The sequence below is a fragment of the Pteropus medius genome, unplaced genomic scaffold, assembly GCF_902729225.1.
Source record: "Pteropus medius unplaced genomic scaffold, Ma_sr-lr_union100, whole genome shotgun sequence".
Classification (NCBI taxonomy): domain Eukaryota; kingdom Metazoa; phylum Chordata; class Mammalia; order Chiroptera; family Pteropodidae; genus Pteropus; species Pteropus medius.
The window spans coordinates 647,566-665,447 of NW_024356249.1; the positions used below are offsets into that span (position 1 = coordinate 647,566).

The 17,882-nt window shown below is 54.4% G+C and overlaps 1 protein-coding gene across 5 annotated transcripts in view; it reads left to right on the forward strand.

The window, feature by feature from the left end:
• Positions 1-630: 630 nt before the first annotated feature.
• The window catches only part of KEL (Kell metallo-endopeptidase (Kell blood group)), an 18,065-nt gene continuing 813 nt past the window's right edge, over positions 631-17,882 (forward strand). The window contains exons 1-18 of one of the 5 annotated variants that reach the window (XM_039860533.1): positions 632-777; positions 1,067-1,182; positions 1,449-1,605; positions 1,883-2,059; positions 3,450-3,574; positions 3,887-4,033; positions 6,844-6,906; positions 7,001-7,186; positions 7,376-7,524; positions 8,615-8,744; positions 14,290-14,400; positions 15,513-15,611; positions 15,851-15,928; positions 16,320-16,420; positions 16,597-16,707; positions 16,849-16,916; positions 17,137-17,306; positions 17,612-17,707. In XM_039860533.1, the coding sequence (XP_039716467.1) occupies positions 1,159-1,182; positions 1,449-1,605; positions 1,883-2,059; positions 3,450-3,574; positions 3,887-4,033; positions 6,844-6,906; positions 7,001-7,186; positions 7,376-7,524; positions 8,615-8,744; positions 14,290-14,400; positions 15,513-15,611; positions 15,851-15,928; positions 16,320-16,420; positions 16,597-16,707; positions 16,849-16,916; positions 17,137-17,306; positions 17,612-17,707 (1,992 nt within the window). In that variant the 5' untranslated portion in view covers positions 632-777; positions 1,067-1,158. Of the gene's footprint in view, positions 778-1,066; positions 1,183-1,448; positions 1,606-1,882; positions 2,060-2,760; positions 2,951-3,449; positions 3,575-3,886; positions 4,034-6,843; positions 6,907-7,000; positions 7,187-7,375; positions 7,525-8,614; positions 8,745-14,289; positions 14,401-15,512; positions 15,612-15,850; positions 15,929-16,319; positions 16,421-16,596; positions 16,708-16,848; positions 16,921-17,136; positions 17,307-17,611; positions 17,708-17,882 lie in introns of those variants that run through there. The other 4 variants (XM_039860535.1, XM_039860536.1, XM_039860538.1 and 1 more) reach the window with 4 other exon arrangements.

The window sequence follows — 17,882 nt, forward strand, 5'->3', positions numbered from 1 at the left end:
AGTTTGCAATCTGTAAGGCAAAGGCAGTGCAAGCCCCCTGCGTGACAGAATGCAGAATGAAGGAAGGAGAGGCTCAGTGATGCCTCAGTCCTTGGTAGAAGGTATGAGACCCTGTGAGGTAGGAAAAGGCAATTGTTCTTGTTTTCATGATAACCCAGCTTGCTTACTTGCCTGAGAGTTTTCAAGTGGCTCATTATTCCCTCGGAACTAATAATGAACAGATTAGGGTCTCCTAGTTGGTTGGTCTTTTTCATGTACTGTTCCGCCTGCAACCAGCAGGGCTAAGATTCACCCTGAGAAGCTCTCAGGCCTGCTTCGGAGCAGGGTGAATGGGCACGGAGTTGTGAGACATCCTGGGGAAGATGGCGTTTGATCTGAGAATTGAAGGACCCAAGAGATTTCGATCATAGGAAAAAGGAGAGAAGACTATTCCAGAAATAAAGACACTCCACGAGCAGAGGCACAGCGAAGGCCAGAGGAGCCAACCACAGAGGGATTGCTTGGGGAAGGAAGGCTCTCCCTCTGCCTCCCCTGAGAAGCCAAGATAAAGGAGAGGCCTGGGTGTCCCCTGACTGATAAACAGGCTCCGCCCAGAGGCCAAGAGCACGTGTGTGGAGACAGGGCGTCCAGTGGCAGAAGTGCCCCTTCTCCAGGACGGAAGAGCTGGGTGGGGATAGGAGGAAAGCTATTTCCTGAATCCCTGTCGGCAGACTCAGCACCTAGACCAGAACCAGGAAGGATTCTGGGGGCCAGAGAGCGCAGGCTGACGGACAGACGGCAAGTCCCCTGGAGAAAACCATTTCTTGTTGGAGTCAGATGCCTTGGGTGGGGAGTAGGGTGGCTGCTGTGTGAGAATGCCCTGCCCCCCACTACAGAGGAGGGTGTGAGAGGCTTGGAGAGTAGAAATGAGAAAGGAAAGGGAGGTGATGAGAGAGGGAGGGATGTCGTGCTGCACCCAGGGGACAGGCTCTCCCTGAAGCTCGTCCGGAGACACTGCCCTGGCATGAGACTAGACGTGTGTGTCAAAATGGCTCGCTGTAATTCTCTGTAACGTACCCCTTTCCAGAGCCAGCTCCTCTCTCCTCCCTTCTGCTCACTCAGTTTGAGAGGGTGGAGACAAGACGGGAGAACCACGGGGGACCGGGCCGGGCCGGCGCAATGGAGACTCTCTCAAGCCAGGAGGTGAGTGACGACCTCTACCTGCCTGAGCAGAGTCATGAGCGCCTTCCAGCTCCAGCCTCCCGCCCCTCACAGCCTGCGTGTCCTCACCCGGGACAGTCAGCATCCCTCGTCTGCGCATCTCCGAGGGTCCAAGTAGGGCTGGGTTAGGAGGGATGAGGAGCATGGCCTCTGTCCAAGGGGCCCTGGCACTGACTTGTCTGTTCTCTCTCCTCTCCCCTCCCTTTCCCTTTCCCGCACTCCTTTCTCCCAATCCCCTCACCTCCCAGTTCCCCGGCGCAGGGAGACCCCCGGAAGAGGGGCAGCCCGCCGCGGGGAGCAGGTGCCGGGTGGTGGCCCAGCAGCTGCTGGCGGCCGTGCTGCTTCTGGGCCTGCTCCTTGGTTGCCCCGTGCTTCTGGTCTACCTCCTCCGGAGCTGTGGGCCTGGTAAGCAGGCTCCTGGGACACAGCCCTCCCGCAGGCGCAGGCCCCGTGTGTCCCTCGCCTCCAGGCTCCGTGCCCACCGACCTAATTCGCCACTCGCCCTGACCCCATGCTCTGTCCCCTTCCCCGTCCTTCCTCCCGGGCTCTCCCCCGGACGCGCGCCAGACCAGTGCCGTCGCCCTCCTCCGGCCGGGCCTCGGCCTTCCCCGCCGGGCGTTCCTCTGCCTGGCCCCTGGGGGGCGCCCTCGCCCCTCTTTTCCAGCCCGCTCTCTGCCCGCAGGCCTCTGCGACTCGCCGGTGTGCAGGGGCCTCCTGGCCCAGTCCCTGGCGTCCAGGAACGCCAGCGCGGCCCCCTGCGCCGACTTCTTCAGCTTCGCCTGTGGAAAGGCCGGGGGGACCGGGAACCCTTTCCAGGCTCTCGCCGAGGAGAACAAGCGCCGACTGCGGGGCGTCCTGGGTAAGGGGCGCGGGGCCGCCGGACCCGCGTGGCTGGGGGCGCGTCCCCCCCTCCACGCCGCTCACCCCGGGGACCAGCCCTGTCCCTCTCTCCAGCTTTTTATTTTCATAGACCGAATCCCCATCGTCTTTCCTGTTCTCCCCAAGTTCTCCCTCTTGCCAAGCCCCATCTTCTTCGCCATTTCCCCTGCTTTTCGGTTTCTATCCTACGCCTCTGTCTCCCCCAGCAGCGTCTCCTCAAGGCCTTTAATTCTCTCCATGACTCTCCATGACTCTCCGCCTCTAGCCGGCAACCCCTCCTTGTCCTCTAAGGGCCCTGGTCAGGGTCATCCGCGCCCTCCCGTCCCTCTCGCTTATCCCCTGTTCTCCACCCGAACCTTGGCCCGCGCTGGAAGTCAGACAGGGGAGAAGTGGGCTAGTGAGGGGACAGGTGACGGAGGGGACTTTATCTGGCTGCGTGTAAGGGGATGGGCACGAAAGCCGTCCGGGAGGAAGAGGCCGAGGTAGAAGTCCTGGGGAGTGACACGCCCCGTCCAGGCCTTGGAGGGCAGAGCTGACAGGGGAACTGGGAAGAAAGTGGTCCCAGTGTGGGGGGGTGGGGGGCGGATGCCGGCGAGGGTTTGGGAATGAAGCCGTGCGAGATGGGGATGCATCTCCAGTGGGAGGGACGCGGGAACATGTTGACAGTATCCACTGGAATTTGGGACAAATGTCTATATCCCTCCCTCTGCCCTCCTTCTTGAGGTGCGGCAGGCTCTCCTCCCTGGTGGGGGCGCAGCGGCGAAAGGAAAGAATAGGCTTAGAACAAATTCTGTTGTCCACGTGGAATGAAGCACTATCAGGGGGACTGAGGGAGACGAGCGGGACATTAGAGGGTGGATGAGTCAAACGGGTGTGTGTCCAGGTGATCGTCACATGTTCGTTCGTTTCCCTTGATCGGAGCGGGGAGGGTCTGGACCAAGGGAGCCGCCCTCTTATGAGCCTGCCTCTCCCCAATCCCTCAAAATTCTCTGATTTCCCGATTTTTTCTAATCCCTTCATTCGGTCCCTCCTGCCTTCTATGTCCGCCTTTTCCCTGTATCCGCAGACCACTTATTCTCCTCTTCCTTTTCTTCCCTGCCTTTTCCTCCTTATTTTCCTTCTCGCCTTCCTTTATTTTCCTCGTCATCTCTCCACACTCCCATTCCCCGCGCTTATTCTTCTGTCGAGTCCATCCCGTCGGAACTGGACAGTCGCCCCGAATTCCCGGTTTTCCTCCTCCGTCCAGCCCGCCCCCTCCTTCCCTTTGTTGGGAATCTTTCCTTTCTTTCCGTCCAGCCCCCCGCCTCGCGCCTTCCCTCCTGTCTGGACGCTGGCCTCACTCCTTTACCTCACCCACGCTTCCTTTCTAGAGGCCCTAGGGTCCCAGCACCCTGGCTCTGGGGAGGAGAAAGCCTTCCGATTCTATAGCTCCTGCATGGACACAGACGCCATCGAGGCTGCAGGGGCGGGTCCCCTCAGACAAGTCATTGAGGAGGTGAGGCACGAGCATAACTTCTCTGGGCACATATTGTGTAGGATCAATGTATGTTCAGGGCTGCCTTTTTTTTTTTTTTTTCCTAGAGAGTGGGTTCCTTTCCTAGGGATCCCCAAGTTCGAGGAGGGGATGGAAATGGCAATGCCCAGGATAGTATTAGGACCTGGGTGAAGAAGGAAGGGTAGGGGTGGAGTCCCGGAGGGATCACAGAACTCGGAGTAGACATCAGGCAGTAGCAGCTCTCCGAGAAATGGGGTATGGGTGTCGGAGGCCAGCCCTCCCTCCGCTCAGCCTTGTCTCTCTCCCTCGCAGCTTGGAGGCTGGCGAATCTCTGGTAATTGGACTTCCTTAGACTTTAACCGAACTCTGAGACTTCTGATGAGTCAATACGATCACTTCCCATTCTTCAAAGCTTACCTGGGACCTCATCCCACCCCTCCACACGAGCCAGTCATCCAGGTGAGGGATGTGCTGACAAAAACACAGTGAGACCTGGGCCTGCCTCGAAGGCTGGCCTATCCTCTCTTAGGGGAAGGTTGCAGGTCGGGATAGGATAAATGTTCAATGTCAGGAAAAGCCCTATTTTTAGGGCAAATTATTGATGTGAGAGCCGGAGGCACTAGATGGGATTAGGGAAAAGAGCAGCGAGGCCAGTCTTGGGAAGACAGAAGTGTTGTGGGTCCTCCTTACTGCTTATTTGATCACCCCAGGGGCTCTTAACTGGTCCCCTATCTCCAGTATTACCCTCCTCTTATTTACTCTTCATTTTTCCCAGAGGGACTTTTCTAAATCAAGAGCTAATTATGCTCTTGTCTCTGCTTAAATGCCTCCGAGGGCTCACCAGGTCATTAGGATCTAGTTCTTGATGTTAGCAAAACCCTGCAAATCCTTTTACAGTCTGACCCTTGCAGACTTCTCCAGCCTTTTATCCTTTCTCCCCGTTAAACTCCAAACCAGGCTTACTCACAGCTTCAAGAATATTCCTCAGTTCTATGCATATATGGCTCCCTTTGCCTGCAACACTACTCCCCAAACCCCCACACTCAGCCTGGAAAACATGGATGTTTTTCAGATTTTCACTTTTATTCTCTCTTCCTGGAAATCTTCACTGACACCCTGGCTAAGAGTTAGGGACCCGCTCTGTCCTCCCATTTCCCATGCTCACGGCACTACACTGTGTTGCAGACTCTTAGAAACGGGGCCACGCCTCGTTCACCTCGTTTCTCAGGAAGGACCTAGCACAGGGCCAGGCGCCGAGAGGCCCACACTGGGTGTTTGTCGAACAAGTAAATAAAGACTTTGGAGGCATCAGTATCATGGCAGGCAATGCGATGCCATATATTTGGCCCCATTCTCAAAATTTTCGCAAATTAATAAGAAGATAAATAGACAAGATCATCAGTATAAGGTATTCTGAACTCTAGTTATAAAGGTCGTGCTCAGGGGTTTAACTAGTATATGGCCTTTGGGGGTTTAGTTAAGATCTGAAATGGTTAAGGAGACTCAGAGAGGGGAGAATGTGAGCTGAGCCTTGAAACTGGTTGATTAGATGCAGCTAAAGGGCGTTTGGGCTATAGGGGACGTCCTGAGCTAAGGAAGAGCTTGGAGCGGTGTGACTCCTCTGTGGGGCAGTGAGGAGGCGGGACTGTGGGACAGAGGACAGTGGGGTGGGGTGGGACCCGGCAGAGGCAAAAGGCTGAGGACACGAGGTCGGGCCTGATTATTCCTGGCCTACGAAGCTAGACCGAAGTGGTCACTTTTGACATAATAGGCAAAAAAGAGCTACCGAGATCTTTCAGATAGGATGGTCGCGCACCGAGTCAGCAGTTTGGGAGGTCGGCCTGGAGGAGCGGAGGAATCGAGCTGAGCGATTTCGAGGTCCTGAAAGAAGATGACTGTGGTAGAAATGGAAAGGCCAGGCCTGGGGGTTTGGGTGACGTTATCCTTGTGGTCAGGCGCCATGGTGATTCCAGAGGACTCCATAACTGACTGTACAGAACAGAAACGGGGAAATCAGAAAAATGACCCCACCGCTTTGAACTGGTGTGAGTGGGAAGAGGGTGGTTTACTATCAGCTTGAGGTCGGATGGACTCTGAGGGGAAGAAGAGGTGGAAAGAACGGACCGCAGAGGGAGCACCCAGTGAGGGGCGCGAGGGCAGAGAAGAGCGAGAACAGGCAGGGAGGTGGGCGTCAGACCCGCGCAGCCGAGCCCCAGGGGACGGGGGGGGCCCACTTTCAGGAGGGAGGGGTCGCTTTCGATTCTGAGATTTCTGAGCTCAGAGAATAAGGAATGAGAAGGCACCGTTGGAAACTTCTCCGAGATCATATCAAAAATGGCTACAGAAATGGCCACGGGTTGTAGGGAGTTTAGGAGGAAGCAAGATGACTTTCGATTCTTTAAAGTTTGGACATAAGATGTGACAGAGGAGTCAAGTGAAAGTCTTTTTCAAGATGGGGAAAAATTCATAGCTCAAAGCGGGAATGGGATATCGAAAATGGGAAAGAAAAAGAGAAAGGGTGGGAGCAACGACCTTCAGAGCGGAATCAAGGACGCGGCGCCAGAACTAAGCCGAGGCCGCGGAGATGAACGAGCCACTTGCCTGGGCTGTAAAATTGCAGAGAGTCCCCAAAACCTCGGTAATCAAGATAAATCATATTTTGATGAATATTTTTAAAAATCAAAGTCAATGGACAGAATGACTTTGATGAACAAAATATCAAATTATGGTTCCTCGTGGATTTTTTTGAAAACAATTTTTTTTTTTTCAAAATGGCTCAAAACTCTCTTATAGACTTTTTTGAAAACATCGGCGAGTTTTTAAAAAATGGATAAAAAAACACGTGGTGGATTTTCAGAAAAAATACTACGATGAACAAAGTTTTGCAGTTTTATTCAGCATGGACTTTTAGCATTCATTTTGACTTGTTAAATGTCGATGAAGTTGTTATTTATCTCGATCACTGAGTTTTCAGCATCTCTGAAATTCTGCACCTGAGAGGTGTGTGTCTCACTCGCTTTACCCCGGACCCAGCCCTAGCACCGGTAATGGCTCCCCTCAGGCCATGGGTTATCATGCTTCTCTTGCCGAGCACCCCCCAAATGGGTTGAATTACCAGCTTCTCTTTCCCGCCACGTCCCGGCCACTCACCCCTCCCGTTCTCTGTACGCTCCTTCTCTGCGCCACCTTCATTCCTGAGGCCGTCTCCCCACCCCTGTCCTCGCCTTCCTCCACGCTACGCACTTCTCTCCAGTCTCTCTTGTGTCCAGATAGACCAGCCAGAGTTTGACGTTCCCTTCAATCAAGAGCAGGAACAGAAGATCTACGCCCAGGTACGGTGGCGAGGCGGGCAAAGACCCTGGCCTCTGACGCCTGGAGAGAGGCAGGGGCCGCCAGTGGCTGTGACCGAGGTTGCCCGTCCTGCAGATCATGCGGGAGTACCTGGCTTACCTGAATCGCCTGGGAACCTTGCTGGGAGGAGATCCAGTCGCGGTGCAACCATACGCCTCCTGGTCCATCTCCTTTACCTCGCAGCTGGTCCAGTTTCTGAGGCCCCCGGCGCAGCGGGCCCAGGGGAAGCCCTTCCAGGTGGTCACTATCGACCAGCTGCAGGTGCCTTGAGCCGGGGGCCGGAGGAGGGCGGTGGGCACGAGGGTCGGTGTCTCCCACACTCTCTTGGCCTCCTGTTCTCTTCCGCCTCGTTCCCCCTATTCTACCCCCTCTCCCCACTCCCTCTCAGACGCCGAAGGAGCGAAAGCCCTTCTCCCTCCCCTCAGCCTTTGTGTGTGTCCCTCCTCTAAGGACCTGGCCCCTGCCATCGACTGGTTATCCTGTCTGCAAGCGACATTCACTCCGATGTCCCTGAGCTCCTCCCAGCTAGTTGTGGTCCATGACCTGGATTATTTGAAAAACATGTCGCGCCTGGTGGAGGAACAGCTGCTGACGCACAGGTTTGTCCAGATGGGGTCGGACGGGGTCAGAGAAGCACAGGGCGGGAAGGGTCTGAGGCCCCAGAGGTCTCGGCGCCACAGGTGGCTTTGAAGAACATAGGCCGGTTAGAGCCTCCCAGGAAGATGGGAGGGATCCACGGACGTGAGGGGCAGAGAAGGGGTGGGGTGGACAGCCCAAAGGGAAACAGAGGAAGCAGGAAGTATGAGAAGCTGGGGGGGCCTGGGGCAGACACAGGTGAAATGAGGGACACAGGTGTTTGGTAAGACAGTGGAACCCAGCCCGTGGAGAGCCTCTGAGCCGTAGGAGATGCCGGAAGGCGGGTCGCTGGGGACAGCTCGGGCACGTGTAGCTTGTCAGCAGCCAAGGGGTGTGGGTGGGAGGAGGCACATGAGATGAGTAGATGGAGGGGGTGAGGGCTGGGGGTGATCTAGGGGAAAGTCTGAGGGAGGGTCATTTCTCAGCTGTGGCGACAGGATCCTGGACCTGTGGGAAAGACCAGGGGCCAAGGCAGGCGGGGGACGTGAGGAGCAGGCTCTGCGCTGGGCTCTCTGCCGCCCCTGATCCCTGCGTGGCCACCGCCTGAAGGCCGCGCCTTTCCCCCAGGGCCTCGGGTCCTGCTCCATAGTAACTCGGTGGCAGCAACATCTAGAGATACTTTTGGCGCGAACCATTCATGCGAGTGTGAGCAGGTTACGTCAGGGCACGACCACACCTGGCAAGAGAGTTGCCAGCAGGGCAGAGAAAGGTCCGGATCCCCGCTGTGTTGGCTGACAGGATGCATCTTCAGATGGGAGACTTCTTGGCCGTGGGAGTAGATGAATCAGTTTTGTTAGATCCAAGTGGAACCTTCATCTAGTCCAGGGCCTTCTCTCCGTGGGAGAAGTCTGCCTCTTCATCAAGCCCTTCCCTCCGTCGTTCTCCAGCCCCACTCCAGCCCGTACCAAGAAACGCTCTTCTGCACTTGTCCACGGTTATTCTCTGTAAATACAGAGGAGAAGGGGCTTTTCCCAGGAGTCAGGGTGACGTACGCAAGGGGAGATGTTTCTTGAGGGGTCCCCAGAGCCCTGGGGTGTATGTGTCTCTCCACAGGGACTTTCTGCAGAGTCACATGATCTTCAGCCTGGTGGGGACCCTTTCTCCAGCCCTGGACAGTCAGTTCCAGAAGGCACGCAGGTCGCTGAGTGAGAAGCTGCGGGAGCTGACAGAACAGCCCCCCATGGTAAGCAGAGGAGGGGCGGAGGCCCCGGACTGGGGCTGAAGGAATGTCTGCCGTTTTGAGGGATGAATGTTGGCACCTCTGTCTCTGGTAGGGGGCATGGAGGTAGATGCCCCTCGATGCCTGGGCTTTCCACGGACACAGACAGGGTCCACAATGCTTGCCTTGGTAACCGAGGTACCAGGTACCAGAACTTGTAGGTGCCTGTTGGGCTGTGTCTGTGGCCTTTAGCTGAGTATTATAAAGTTTAAATATAAAACTCTAAAATTATCAAGACCTGCCCTTCCTTTGTCATGACCCTTAACCCACTTGCCTGGCTGCCCTGAGCTTTGTGATTTGGGGACCTGGGCCTGAAGCTCAGGACTCGCTGGGATGAGAGGCAGATGTAGCAGGCCGTGGCCGGCCCTGTCTAGGTGATGGCAATGTTTTACCGCTCAAACGGGCTTCGTAAAACATTAATCTCTGGCATCCCGTGGGGCCCGTTGGGCCACACCAGGGCTTCGCGGTCCAGACGCTGGTATACGTGAGGAGGGGGCTGTGCAGCAAACGCGCTTCACTGACCGAAGTCCGCTGTGTGGGGTGAGGTGTGGGGACACCCCTTTTCCGAGAGCTTTGGAGTCACGGGCTGGACGTGTCCCAGTGCTAGTGGATACGCCCCCGCCTCAGAGAAGGCCTCAGTTTAGTCTCGAAAATCACTGGGTTCTGTGTGTGTGTGTGTGTGTGTTTTCTTAGTAATTTATGGACCATTTCTCTGTCTTGGAGAAGCTCGGCGCTTTGGCATCCTGAACTGTCTGTGGAATTCAGAGGACTGTATACACAGGCACTGGGCTGTGGTTATTGCTTATGGAGAATTTATAACGTGCTAGACATTTTTCTAGCCCTTTAGATAGATGAGCTGATTTAAGCCACACAATAATTCCATGAGGTGGGCACACCATTTCGTCTCTGTTTTGTAGACAGAGAAATCGAGGCACAAAAGTTAAGGAACTCGCTCAAGGTAGTTAGGTAGTAAGGTGGTAGGGCTAGGATTTGAACTCTGCGGTCTGGCTCCAGAGTCTGTGTGCTTCGTCATTATGTTAAAAATCTGGAAAAGCTCTCCTGCTGAGGGCTTGCACTCAGGCGGGCAAGGCCCCAAGCAGCTTCTGCCCAGCCTTTCTCTCGACTCAGATGACAACAGAGCAGAGCTCGCAACTCTTAGTTGGGGTTGCTACTCAATCCCTGGCAACATACAGCTTCCTATAAATCCCAGAACTATGGCCTGGCAATGCTTCTCGAAGGGTTAAAGACTACCAGTGTTGAAACTCACACGTGAGCTTAGAAGGCTTAAAATTGCTAAAGTCACCATCATATGTGTAATTGTCCTTGGGCTCAAAAGCTGAATCAAGCTCTACCGACAGATATTTGTGTGGCTTTGGAGAAGCCACTTCACCTCTCTGGAACAATAGTACCAAACATGACACGTAAGACTAATAGCTGATATGCATGGAGTAGCTACTGTTTTGCAGTTCCATGGCATGGAACTTTTAGCATAAATAATTTTATCTAACTCTTCCAGAAACATTCTGAGGTCACCGGAAAGGACAAGTACTTTTGCAAGACTACACAGCTTATAAGTGAAGGAACAGATACCAAAATAATCCGTATGGCTCATGAGGTCATGTTTTTAACGTACTGTACAGGACTGAGAAATAACTGGGTGGTTCAGAAAATGGGTCGGCAAATTCTTTCTATAAAGGTCAAGATAGTAAATATTTTTGGCTTCGTGGTCCATGGGGTCTGTGTTGCAACTACCGAACTCTGTCCTTGTAACACGAGAGCAGATGTGCACCAGAGAAATGCAAGGGCGTGGCTGCATTCCGACAAGACTCTGGTTCAGACAGCAGACACTCTCGGAGTTCCTACGAGGGAGAGTTCTGGGTGGGCCTGGCTGAGCAGTGCGAGCTCCATGCAGGGCGTAGGACAGAAGCAGTGTCTAGAGGGTCGAAGAAGTTTTCTGGCAATGCAAAGGCTATCATTTCACTGGGGCAAGGCATGGAACAGGCTGGCTATGACTTGGTGCAGTGTGGGGCATCTGTGGGGCTACGACTTGGTGCAGTGTGGGGCATCTTCCCAGTGGCTCTGGCTGAGAAGAGCGCACTAGGCTTGCATGGAAGGCTATGCTTGCTGCTGGGGGAGGACGCCCAGGAGTCAGAATCAGGAAGGAGGCCAGGGCCCCTGGAACAGAAAGAGCCAAGAGCATACCAGTAGGGAGGAAATTGGAGAGGAGGTGGGGAGAGCACACAGGGCCTGGCAGGTCACTGATAGGATGCTGGCTTTTCTCCGCATGACGTCGGGGCCTAGAAGATTAATCCGTTTTCTGTTGTGGGAGAATGCGTTCGGAAGCTAAGCGGCAGGATCTCCCAGCAGACGTGTGGCGTGATGTGAGAGAGAGTGGAGTCAAGGACACGCCTAAGGTTTTGGCCTGGATTTGACCGAAATGTACGCTTCTATCCAGTAGTCATTATTTATGAATTTCTAACCACATTCTTGTGAATGAATTCTACTTTAGAGCGTCCAAATTCAGAAAGACCGCTAGGTCTCATTATACGACCACATTTTGTTGAGTAATTTTGAATATACAGTCAATAAAAATGATTGTTTAGCCAGACCTGTCTTTTACCAAACTCGATAAGCCAAGTTTTGGGAAGTAAACACAGGACTTGCCATTCGCACCTGTTAATCATGAACTATTTATATTCAGCCCAGTGTCCCGATTTATTCCGGGAATTTCAATCTTTGTTTTAGTCTTCTACTATCTTATCTTTCCTGTTCTACCTTGGGTCATTTGCAATTTTGTCTAGTGGATCTTTATCTAGACTACTGTCAAGATCCTGAAGAAGGAAGAGCATCGGGTCAGGTTATCGAAGGCCATTCGTTTATGCAACGAATATTTATTGAGCACCTACTATCTACCACGCACTTCACTATAGACCGCAGTGAACAAAATAGAAAAAAAAAAATCTCTGCCCTCGGATACTTATATTCTAATGGAGGAAGAAAGACAATAAAGTAAATAAAATAGGTGGTGATAAGTGTTACAGAGGGAGATGGGGTGGGCTAGGTGGCGAGCGTGTTAAAATTTTCAGTAAGGCTGTCAGGATGCTCATTCCAAGTTGGAGTCATTAATCTTTGCTGTTTTGTCATGGTTCAGCCAGCTAAGGATCCACTCAGAGAGGGGTAACACTTTAGAATTTACGGAGTATTTTTAATGTATTATTTCACTCATCTTTGAAGCAACTCTGTGAGGAAGTTGGGACAGATATTAGTCTCACTTTTATAGCCAGTGTATCTGAAGTACCGTGGTTTAAGTTAATAATCGACATCGAGGGAATGCTGAATTCTCTGTGCAAAGGTGTTATTGCGTTGGTCCTTGAGGGTGAATCTGACCTAACAATGTGTTTTGTCAGCCTTTAAAGCCTTTCATAAACTTTTAATTAATTGCCAACATTCAAAAATTAGGGGACGGCACGTCAGTAATCAGATTTTGAGCCTTTTGTTGTAAACGTGAAGCTTGGGCACCGCTGGGCCAGCCTCTCCAGAGCGACAGTTAATTGACTGGAGCTTAGTGACACAGCTCGGTTTGGACCGGGCATGCTCGCTCCATTTGTCATCGCCCCTCCATGTCTGGTGGTTCCGATGCTGGACTGCTTCCCTTGGTTACATCATGTCGTGGCCCCTGTTGGAGTTCGTGACTCCTGGTCTGTGGTATGTCCTAATTGGTGAACCTGTTATCCAGAGAAATCGCTATTAATTTGGCATTGTTTGTCCTCAGTGATCCTACGTGGGTCCTTAGTCATTAAGCATTATTTTCCAACTATTAAAAATAGTTGGTTTAATGATTCCCAGAGTCGCATAGGGTGAACAATGGTAGTCTGAGGTGGCATCTAGACTCTCCAGTAACCAGTCAGGGCCCACGTGGCCCAGGCTGTGGAGACAGGCATGGAGCAAGCGAAGGCTGTTGGAGAAAGGCTCCAGTGAAAGGGCTCAGGAACCAGCTCAAGAACCAGCTCAAGAACCAGGTGTGAAACGGACGGACAGGTCCACACTGCCAAGTCCCGGGCTGATGCCGTTTGCTAAGTACAGCCCCAAAGCCACACCTGTTGTCCTGAATCCTGCGAGGGATGGATGCTGAAGGTGGCCCCAGAACCTGCACTTGACCTAGTCATTGCTACGAGACCCAGGCTTCCTTTCCATCTCTGTTTGCTTTTCACATCTGTGTTTCAGAGTTCCAGCTGATACACTGTAGAAAGTGTCTAAGTCTCTTCTCCTCACAAGGTCTTTACAGTCCCCGTGGTGAGGGGACAGGAACACACTATGCGGGCAAACAGATCTGGAGCAACCTCCAAAATGAAGAGCATCCTAGCGAGCGGCCTGGGCATTTCTTATTCGGTGGTGGCAGTACCGGGCTCCCCTCTGGTTTCTCTGTCCTGGGAGGCCCCATTAACTCTCCCTCTAGTCTCAGAGAGCGCGGCGGCCGCCTAACTCCCTTCCCCGAGAGACCTTTGCAGAGTAAATAAGTTACAAGAATGAAGTCTTGTGACTTCATCCCATGTAACCCAAATTAGCATATTAGCTGGTTTTCTCAGACGCAGCTCAGCTTCGCCCAGGCCGGCTTCTTTGTCCTTACCCCTGGCCCCCTGAATGTGTCATCTCTGGGCCCGTCCCTCAGTCAGCTCTTCAAAGCCATCCAAACCCTCTGCCGAAACCTCCCCAGCATCTCCCTTTTTTCTTATTCTTTCTGTCTTGCTGTTAAAAAAACACCCCAGTTGCCAAGGTCTTCTTGGAATTTTTGTCTAACCAGCTCTCTGCCTTTCAAGTTGAGAATGTCCATCATCTCCTCCTGTTTTCGCTTCGTCTCATCCTGCTTTTCCTGAAGGTTTCTTAGCTCTCTGAGTTCATACATTTAGTCTTTTTAAAAATTCCTCTTCTCCTACCAAACACTATGGTTTCTGAAACCCAATTTCACTCTCATCATTTTCTTCTTTATAAGACAAGATCCTGCCACGCGAGCCATGATTACCATTTGGAGAGTGGGGAGGATGGTGGGAGGGAGGGAGGGAGGAACAACCTTCTCTAATTTGCGTCTTAAGCAAAGAAGCATGGGAGTCTTTGCCGGGCTCCCAGAGCAGTGCCTGCGGTGGGTGGGGACGGGGCGGCCAGCAGACCTACGAAGGTAAGAGGTTTGTCGCCGGCTCCTCTCCTCCCCAGGAGCCCGTTGGGTCTCCAGGAGGATGCCTCCCAGAGGCCTCGCTTCCAAATTCAATAGGCAACAAACAAGGATGATGTATCCAACCCATGCTCACGAGACTGATCCTAGAGGAGAACTGAGCCCCTTTGTGCTGAGAAGCAATGAACCAAAATGGGTAACAGTCAAGTTAAACAATCCCAGAATGTCCAGATATGAGAGTGTCCTCTGGGGGAAAGCTCTAGACAGGATTGGCCTGGGAAAGTGGACGAGGAAGACCCTCGACCTGGATGGGGGCCGCTCACTCCAGCTTTGTCTCCATAGCCTGCCCACCAGCAGTGGTTAAAGTGCGTGGAGGAGACCGGAACCTTCTTCGAGCCGACCCTGGAGCCCTTGTTCGTTCGTGAGGTCTTCAGCCCGGGCACCCGGAGTGCTGTATGTGAGGGCTCTTCCCCAGCCCGTGTCCCTCCGCCCTCCCCACCCAGCTCAGCCTCTCCCAATTCTGCTGACTTTGCCCTTCTCCAGAGTATGTGTGTTTAAGGGGGTAAGGTGGCCACAGAGAGTGAACCCAAAGAAGGACATGCGATGTCCCCAGGGTCTGCACCGTTTAGCCATGGGACACAGAACGTACACGACGTTCACAAACTCGGACAAGTCGCCCGACTTTCCTGCTCTTGTGTTCCCTCAACCATAAAATGAGAAAATTGAACTCCGCAACCTCTGAGGTTACTCCCTGTTTGTGATTTTTTAACAACACGTGAAGCAATGTGAGAATGGAATGATAGGATCTCAAGAAGTGCAAATAAATAACTACCGAATACTTTTCGAGTGCCTACCATGTGCCTGGTACGCGCTTAAGCACTTTGCGTGAACTGCTCTCAATTCCTAGTCGCATCCCAATTTTACAGAAGAGGGAACGGAAGCAGAGAGGAAAAAAGGGAGTTGCCCAGGCTACCAGAGAGCGGAGTCGGGATCCGACCTCAGGCTCCCGATACGGTCATCCGCTTTCCTCCCTCAGGACGAGAGATGCACAGGTGGCAGACGGCTGGGAGAGCAAAGCCTGTGCAGTCAGGCTGTGAGGCTGGAGAGACTTCAGTGAGTTGGGCAGCTGAAGAGGCCAGGAAGATGGAGTCAGGAGATGTGTACCCTAAACAAGGGCGTTTGAGAACAGGGCCCCCGAGAGCAGAGAAAGGCGTGAGGGTCCTCTCCCTCCCTCAGTTCTCTAGGTGGACTGCCCAGCCAAGCACGGAGACAGGGTCCCCCTCCCGCAGCAGGCCGAGCTCTCCCTTTCAGCCCATAGGAGTGACCTGACCATCCCCCACCTTCACCTGCCCTGCTTGGCACCTCCTTTCTGTCTCCATGGATCTTCGTACCCTGGGTTTTCGGTGTCCCGGGAAATGTCACTTTCCGCTCTCTCTTTCTGCGAGCCTGCTCCTTCTCGCGGGTCTGCAGGGCCAGGGCCCCTTCTTGGAGGCCTGGTGGGCAGGACCCGGCACTGAGGCGGATCCTCTTCCTGTTCGTCTATCCCCACCCCCTCACGCCCACAGGCCATGGAGTTATTCACCGCTATCAAAGATGCCCTCATCGCTCGCCTCAGAAGGCTTCCCTGGATGGATGAGGAGACCCGGAAAAAGGCCCAGGACAGGGTATGGCCAGGACAGACAGGCAGGGCGGGGATGCGCGGGGCGGAACCGAGCACTGGCTCAGGAGATGCCGGTGGAGGACAGTGCCGAGGCGTAAGGACACATGGCAGGTATCGATACCAGTGTGCGGCACACCTACCCGGGTGACAGTGTAAAAGGCGGGGACAGCGCAGTGAGCAGGACGACGTCCCTCCGATGGACTTGGGGTAGCTAGGTTCCTTCTACCTTGTGTCTCTCCCCAGGTCACCCAACTGCAGGTGAAGATGGGGCCCCCAGAACAGGCCCCGGAGCCAGCGCTGGTCAGACAGGAACACGACGACGTGGGTCCCTTTCCTTGCCAGCTCCTCCTCAGTCCCCGACTTCCTCACCCCCCACCCACGCGAGCGGCAGACAGCCTGTCCTCGCCGAGTGCTCCCCTTCCTTTCCTGGTGCTGGCCGGGCTCTGTGGGTCAATATCCACACTAAGGGTCTTGCTGATGGAAGAGCAGGACCTTCCCCGGTCACAGCCTGTGCGCGTGCACGTGCACGCGTGCATTCTTGTGACCCGCGTGAGTGCGTTTTATCTGTGTGCTGCCGCGCGTGAAGCCCGTCTGGCCCACGAGCGGTGTGGCGGTGTCATGCTGGCGTCAGGGCTTATCCGTTGGGGTTCAGATGTACCCACCAGGGTATGTCAGTGTGCGTGTACATTTGTCATGTCTCGTGTCCTCCCAGATACACCTCGGGCCCAGCTTCCTGCAGTCCTTCCTGAGCGGCGTCCGCTCCCGGCGAGCTAGGATGGTCTGCAGCTTCTTGCGGCCTTTCCCTCAACACAGGTATGAGAGCAAAGGAGACACAGACCCTGCGTCCCAGAGCTGTCCATCCAAGATTAGCAAGGAAGCCAGCCAAGGACTCGGAAACGGGAACAGTGACAACAATTGAGGCGCTGCATGTGTCTGGGCCGGGGAGGCAATAAAGATGGAGCCGGTGTTCATATGTGCTCTCCCCACAGGTGGCGGGTGTCCCCGTGGGGGCTCAGTGCTTACTATTCCATATCTGACCACGTCCTGGTCTTCCCAGCCGGCCTCCTGCAACCCCCTTTCTTCCACCCTGGCTACCCCAGGTATGGGCCATGCTGTGACGGTGGGCAGGAAGTCTCCCAAGAGTGATGGACACATGTTACGGTGGTTAGGACTTGTGGTTGGAGAATTGGGGTTTAAACGGTTGAAGGTTTCGGGGCTGAGACAAGCCCTTGTCTCCCTAGGGCCGTGAACTTTGGCGCTGCTGGCAGCATCATGGCCCGCGAGCTGCTGCACATCTTCTCCCAGCTCTGTGGGTAACGGTGGGCCATTGGGAGATGGGGCACTGGGACAAGATGAAGGCCCCCAAGGAGGCCTGGGGGAGGAGAAAGGGAGGTTACGCGAGGCTGCCAGGCGGGGCAGCTCCGAAACCTTTGCAGTGCTCCTGGGAGCAAGCCCCGTCTGTGGTCCCCACAGGCCCTCACCTCTGCACCATGCCTCACCGCGTCACTCCCTCGCCCCGTTTCCAACAGTACTCCCTGGGGGCTGCCCGGCCTGTGACACCCATGCCCTACAGGGGGCGCTGCTGTGCCTGGAGCAGCACTACGCTGCCTTGCCATTACCTAGTGGAGCCCCCTTCAATGGCTCCCACACCTTCCTGGAAGATGCTGCAGACACGGGGGCGCTGGCCATTGCACTGCAGGTAACTCACGCCCCAAGGGCCCGGATCTCCTTTTACCGCCCCTTGTGCAGGCATAGTTACAAAGCTTTCTGCCCTTCACATCCCCACTGAACCGGGGACAACTCGGGGATCCCCCTCAGACCCTACAGATCCCTCCTTTCTAGGATATTCTTAGATCTTCCGATGAGAACATCTTTCCTGGCTCAGACCAGTGTGTTAGTGCAGCACTTGGGAAAGGGGGCTACAAACTGGTTTGGGGTACCAGACTTCCAAATGGCCACGGGCCTGGTGCCTGAGGGGCTCTCTCCACCATGCCGCACACCCAGGCATACAACGAGAGGCTGTTATGGCGTCGTGGGGAGGCCACCCTGCCCGACCTGGACCTCAGCCCCCAGCAGCTCTTCTTCCTAAGCTATGCCCAGGTAGGCAGCTGCCATCGCCCACCACGCTTCCTCCGTGTCACAGTGAACACCGTACTGCGACGCCGAAACACCTCCCCCCACACAGCCCCAGCCATCCGCTGGAGATGTTCCCACTGTCATCCTTTCATACGTGCCCCTTTGGGACCATCCCTTCCGACTGCTACCAATTCTTCCA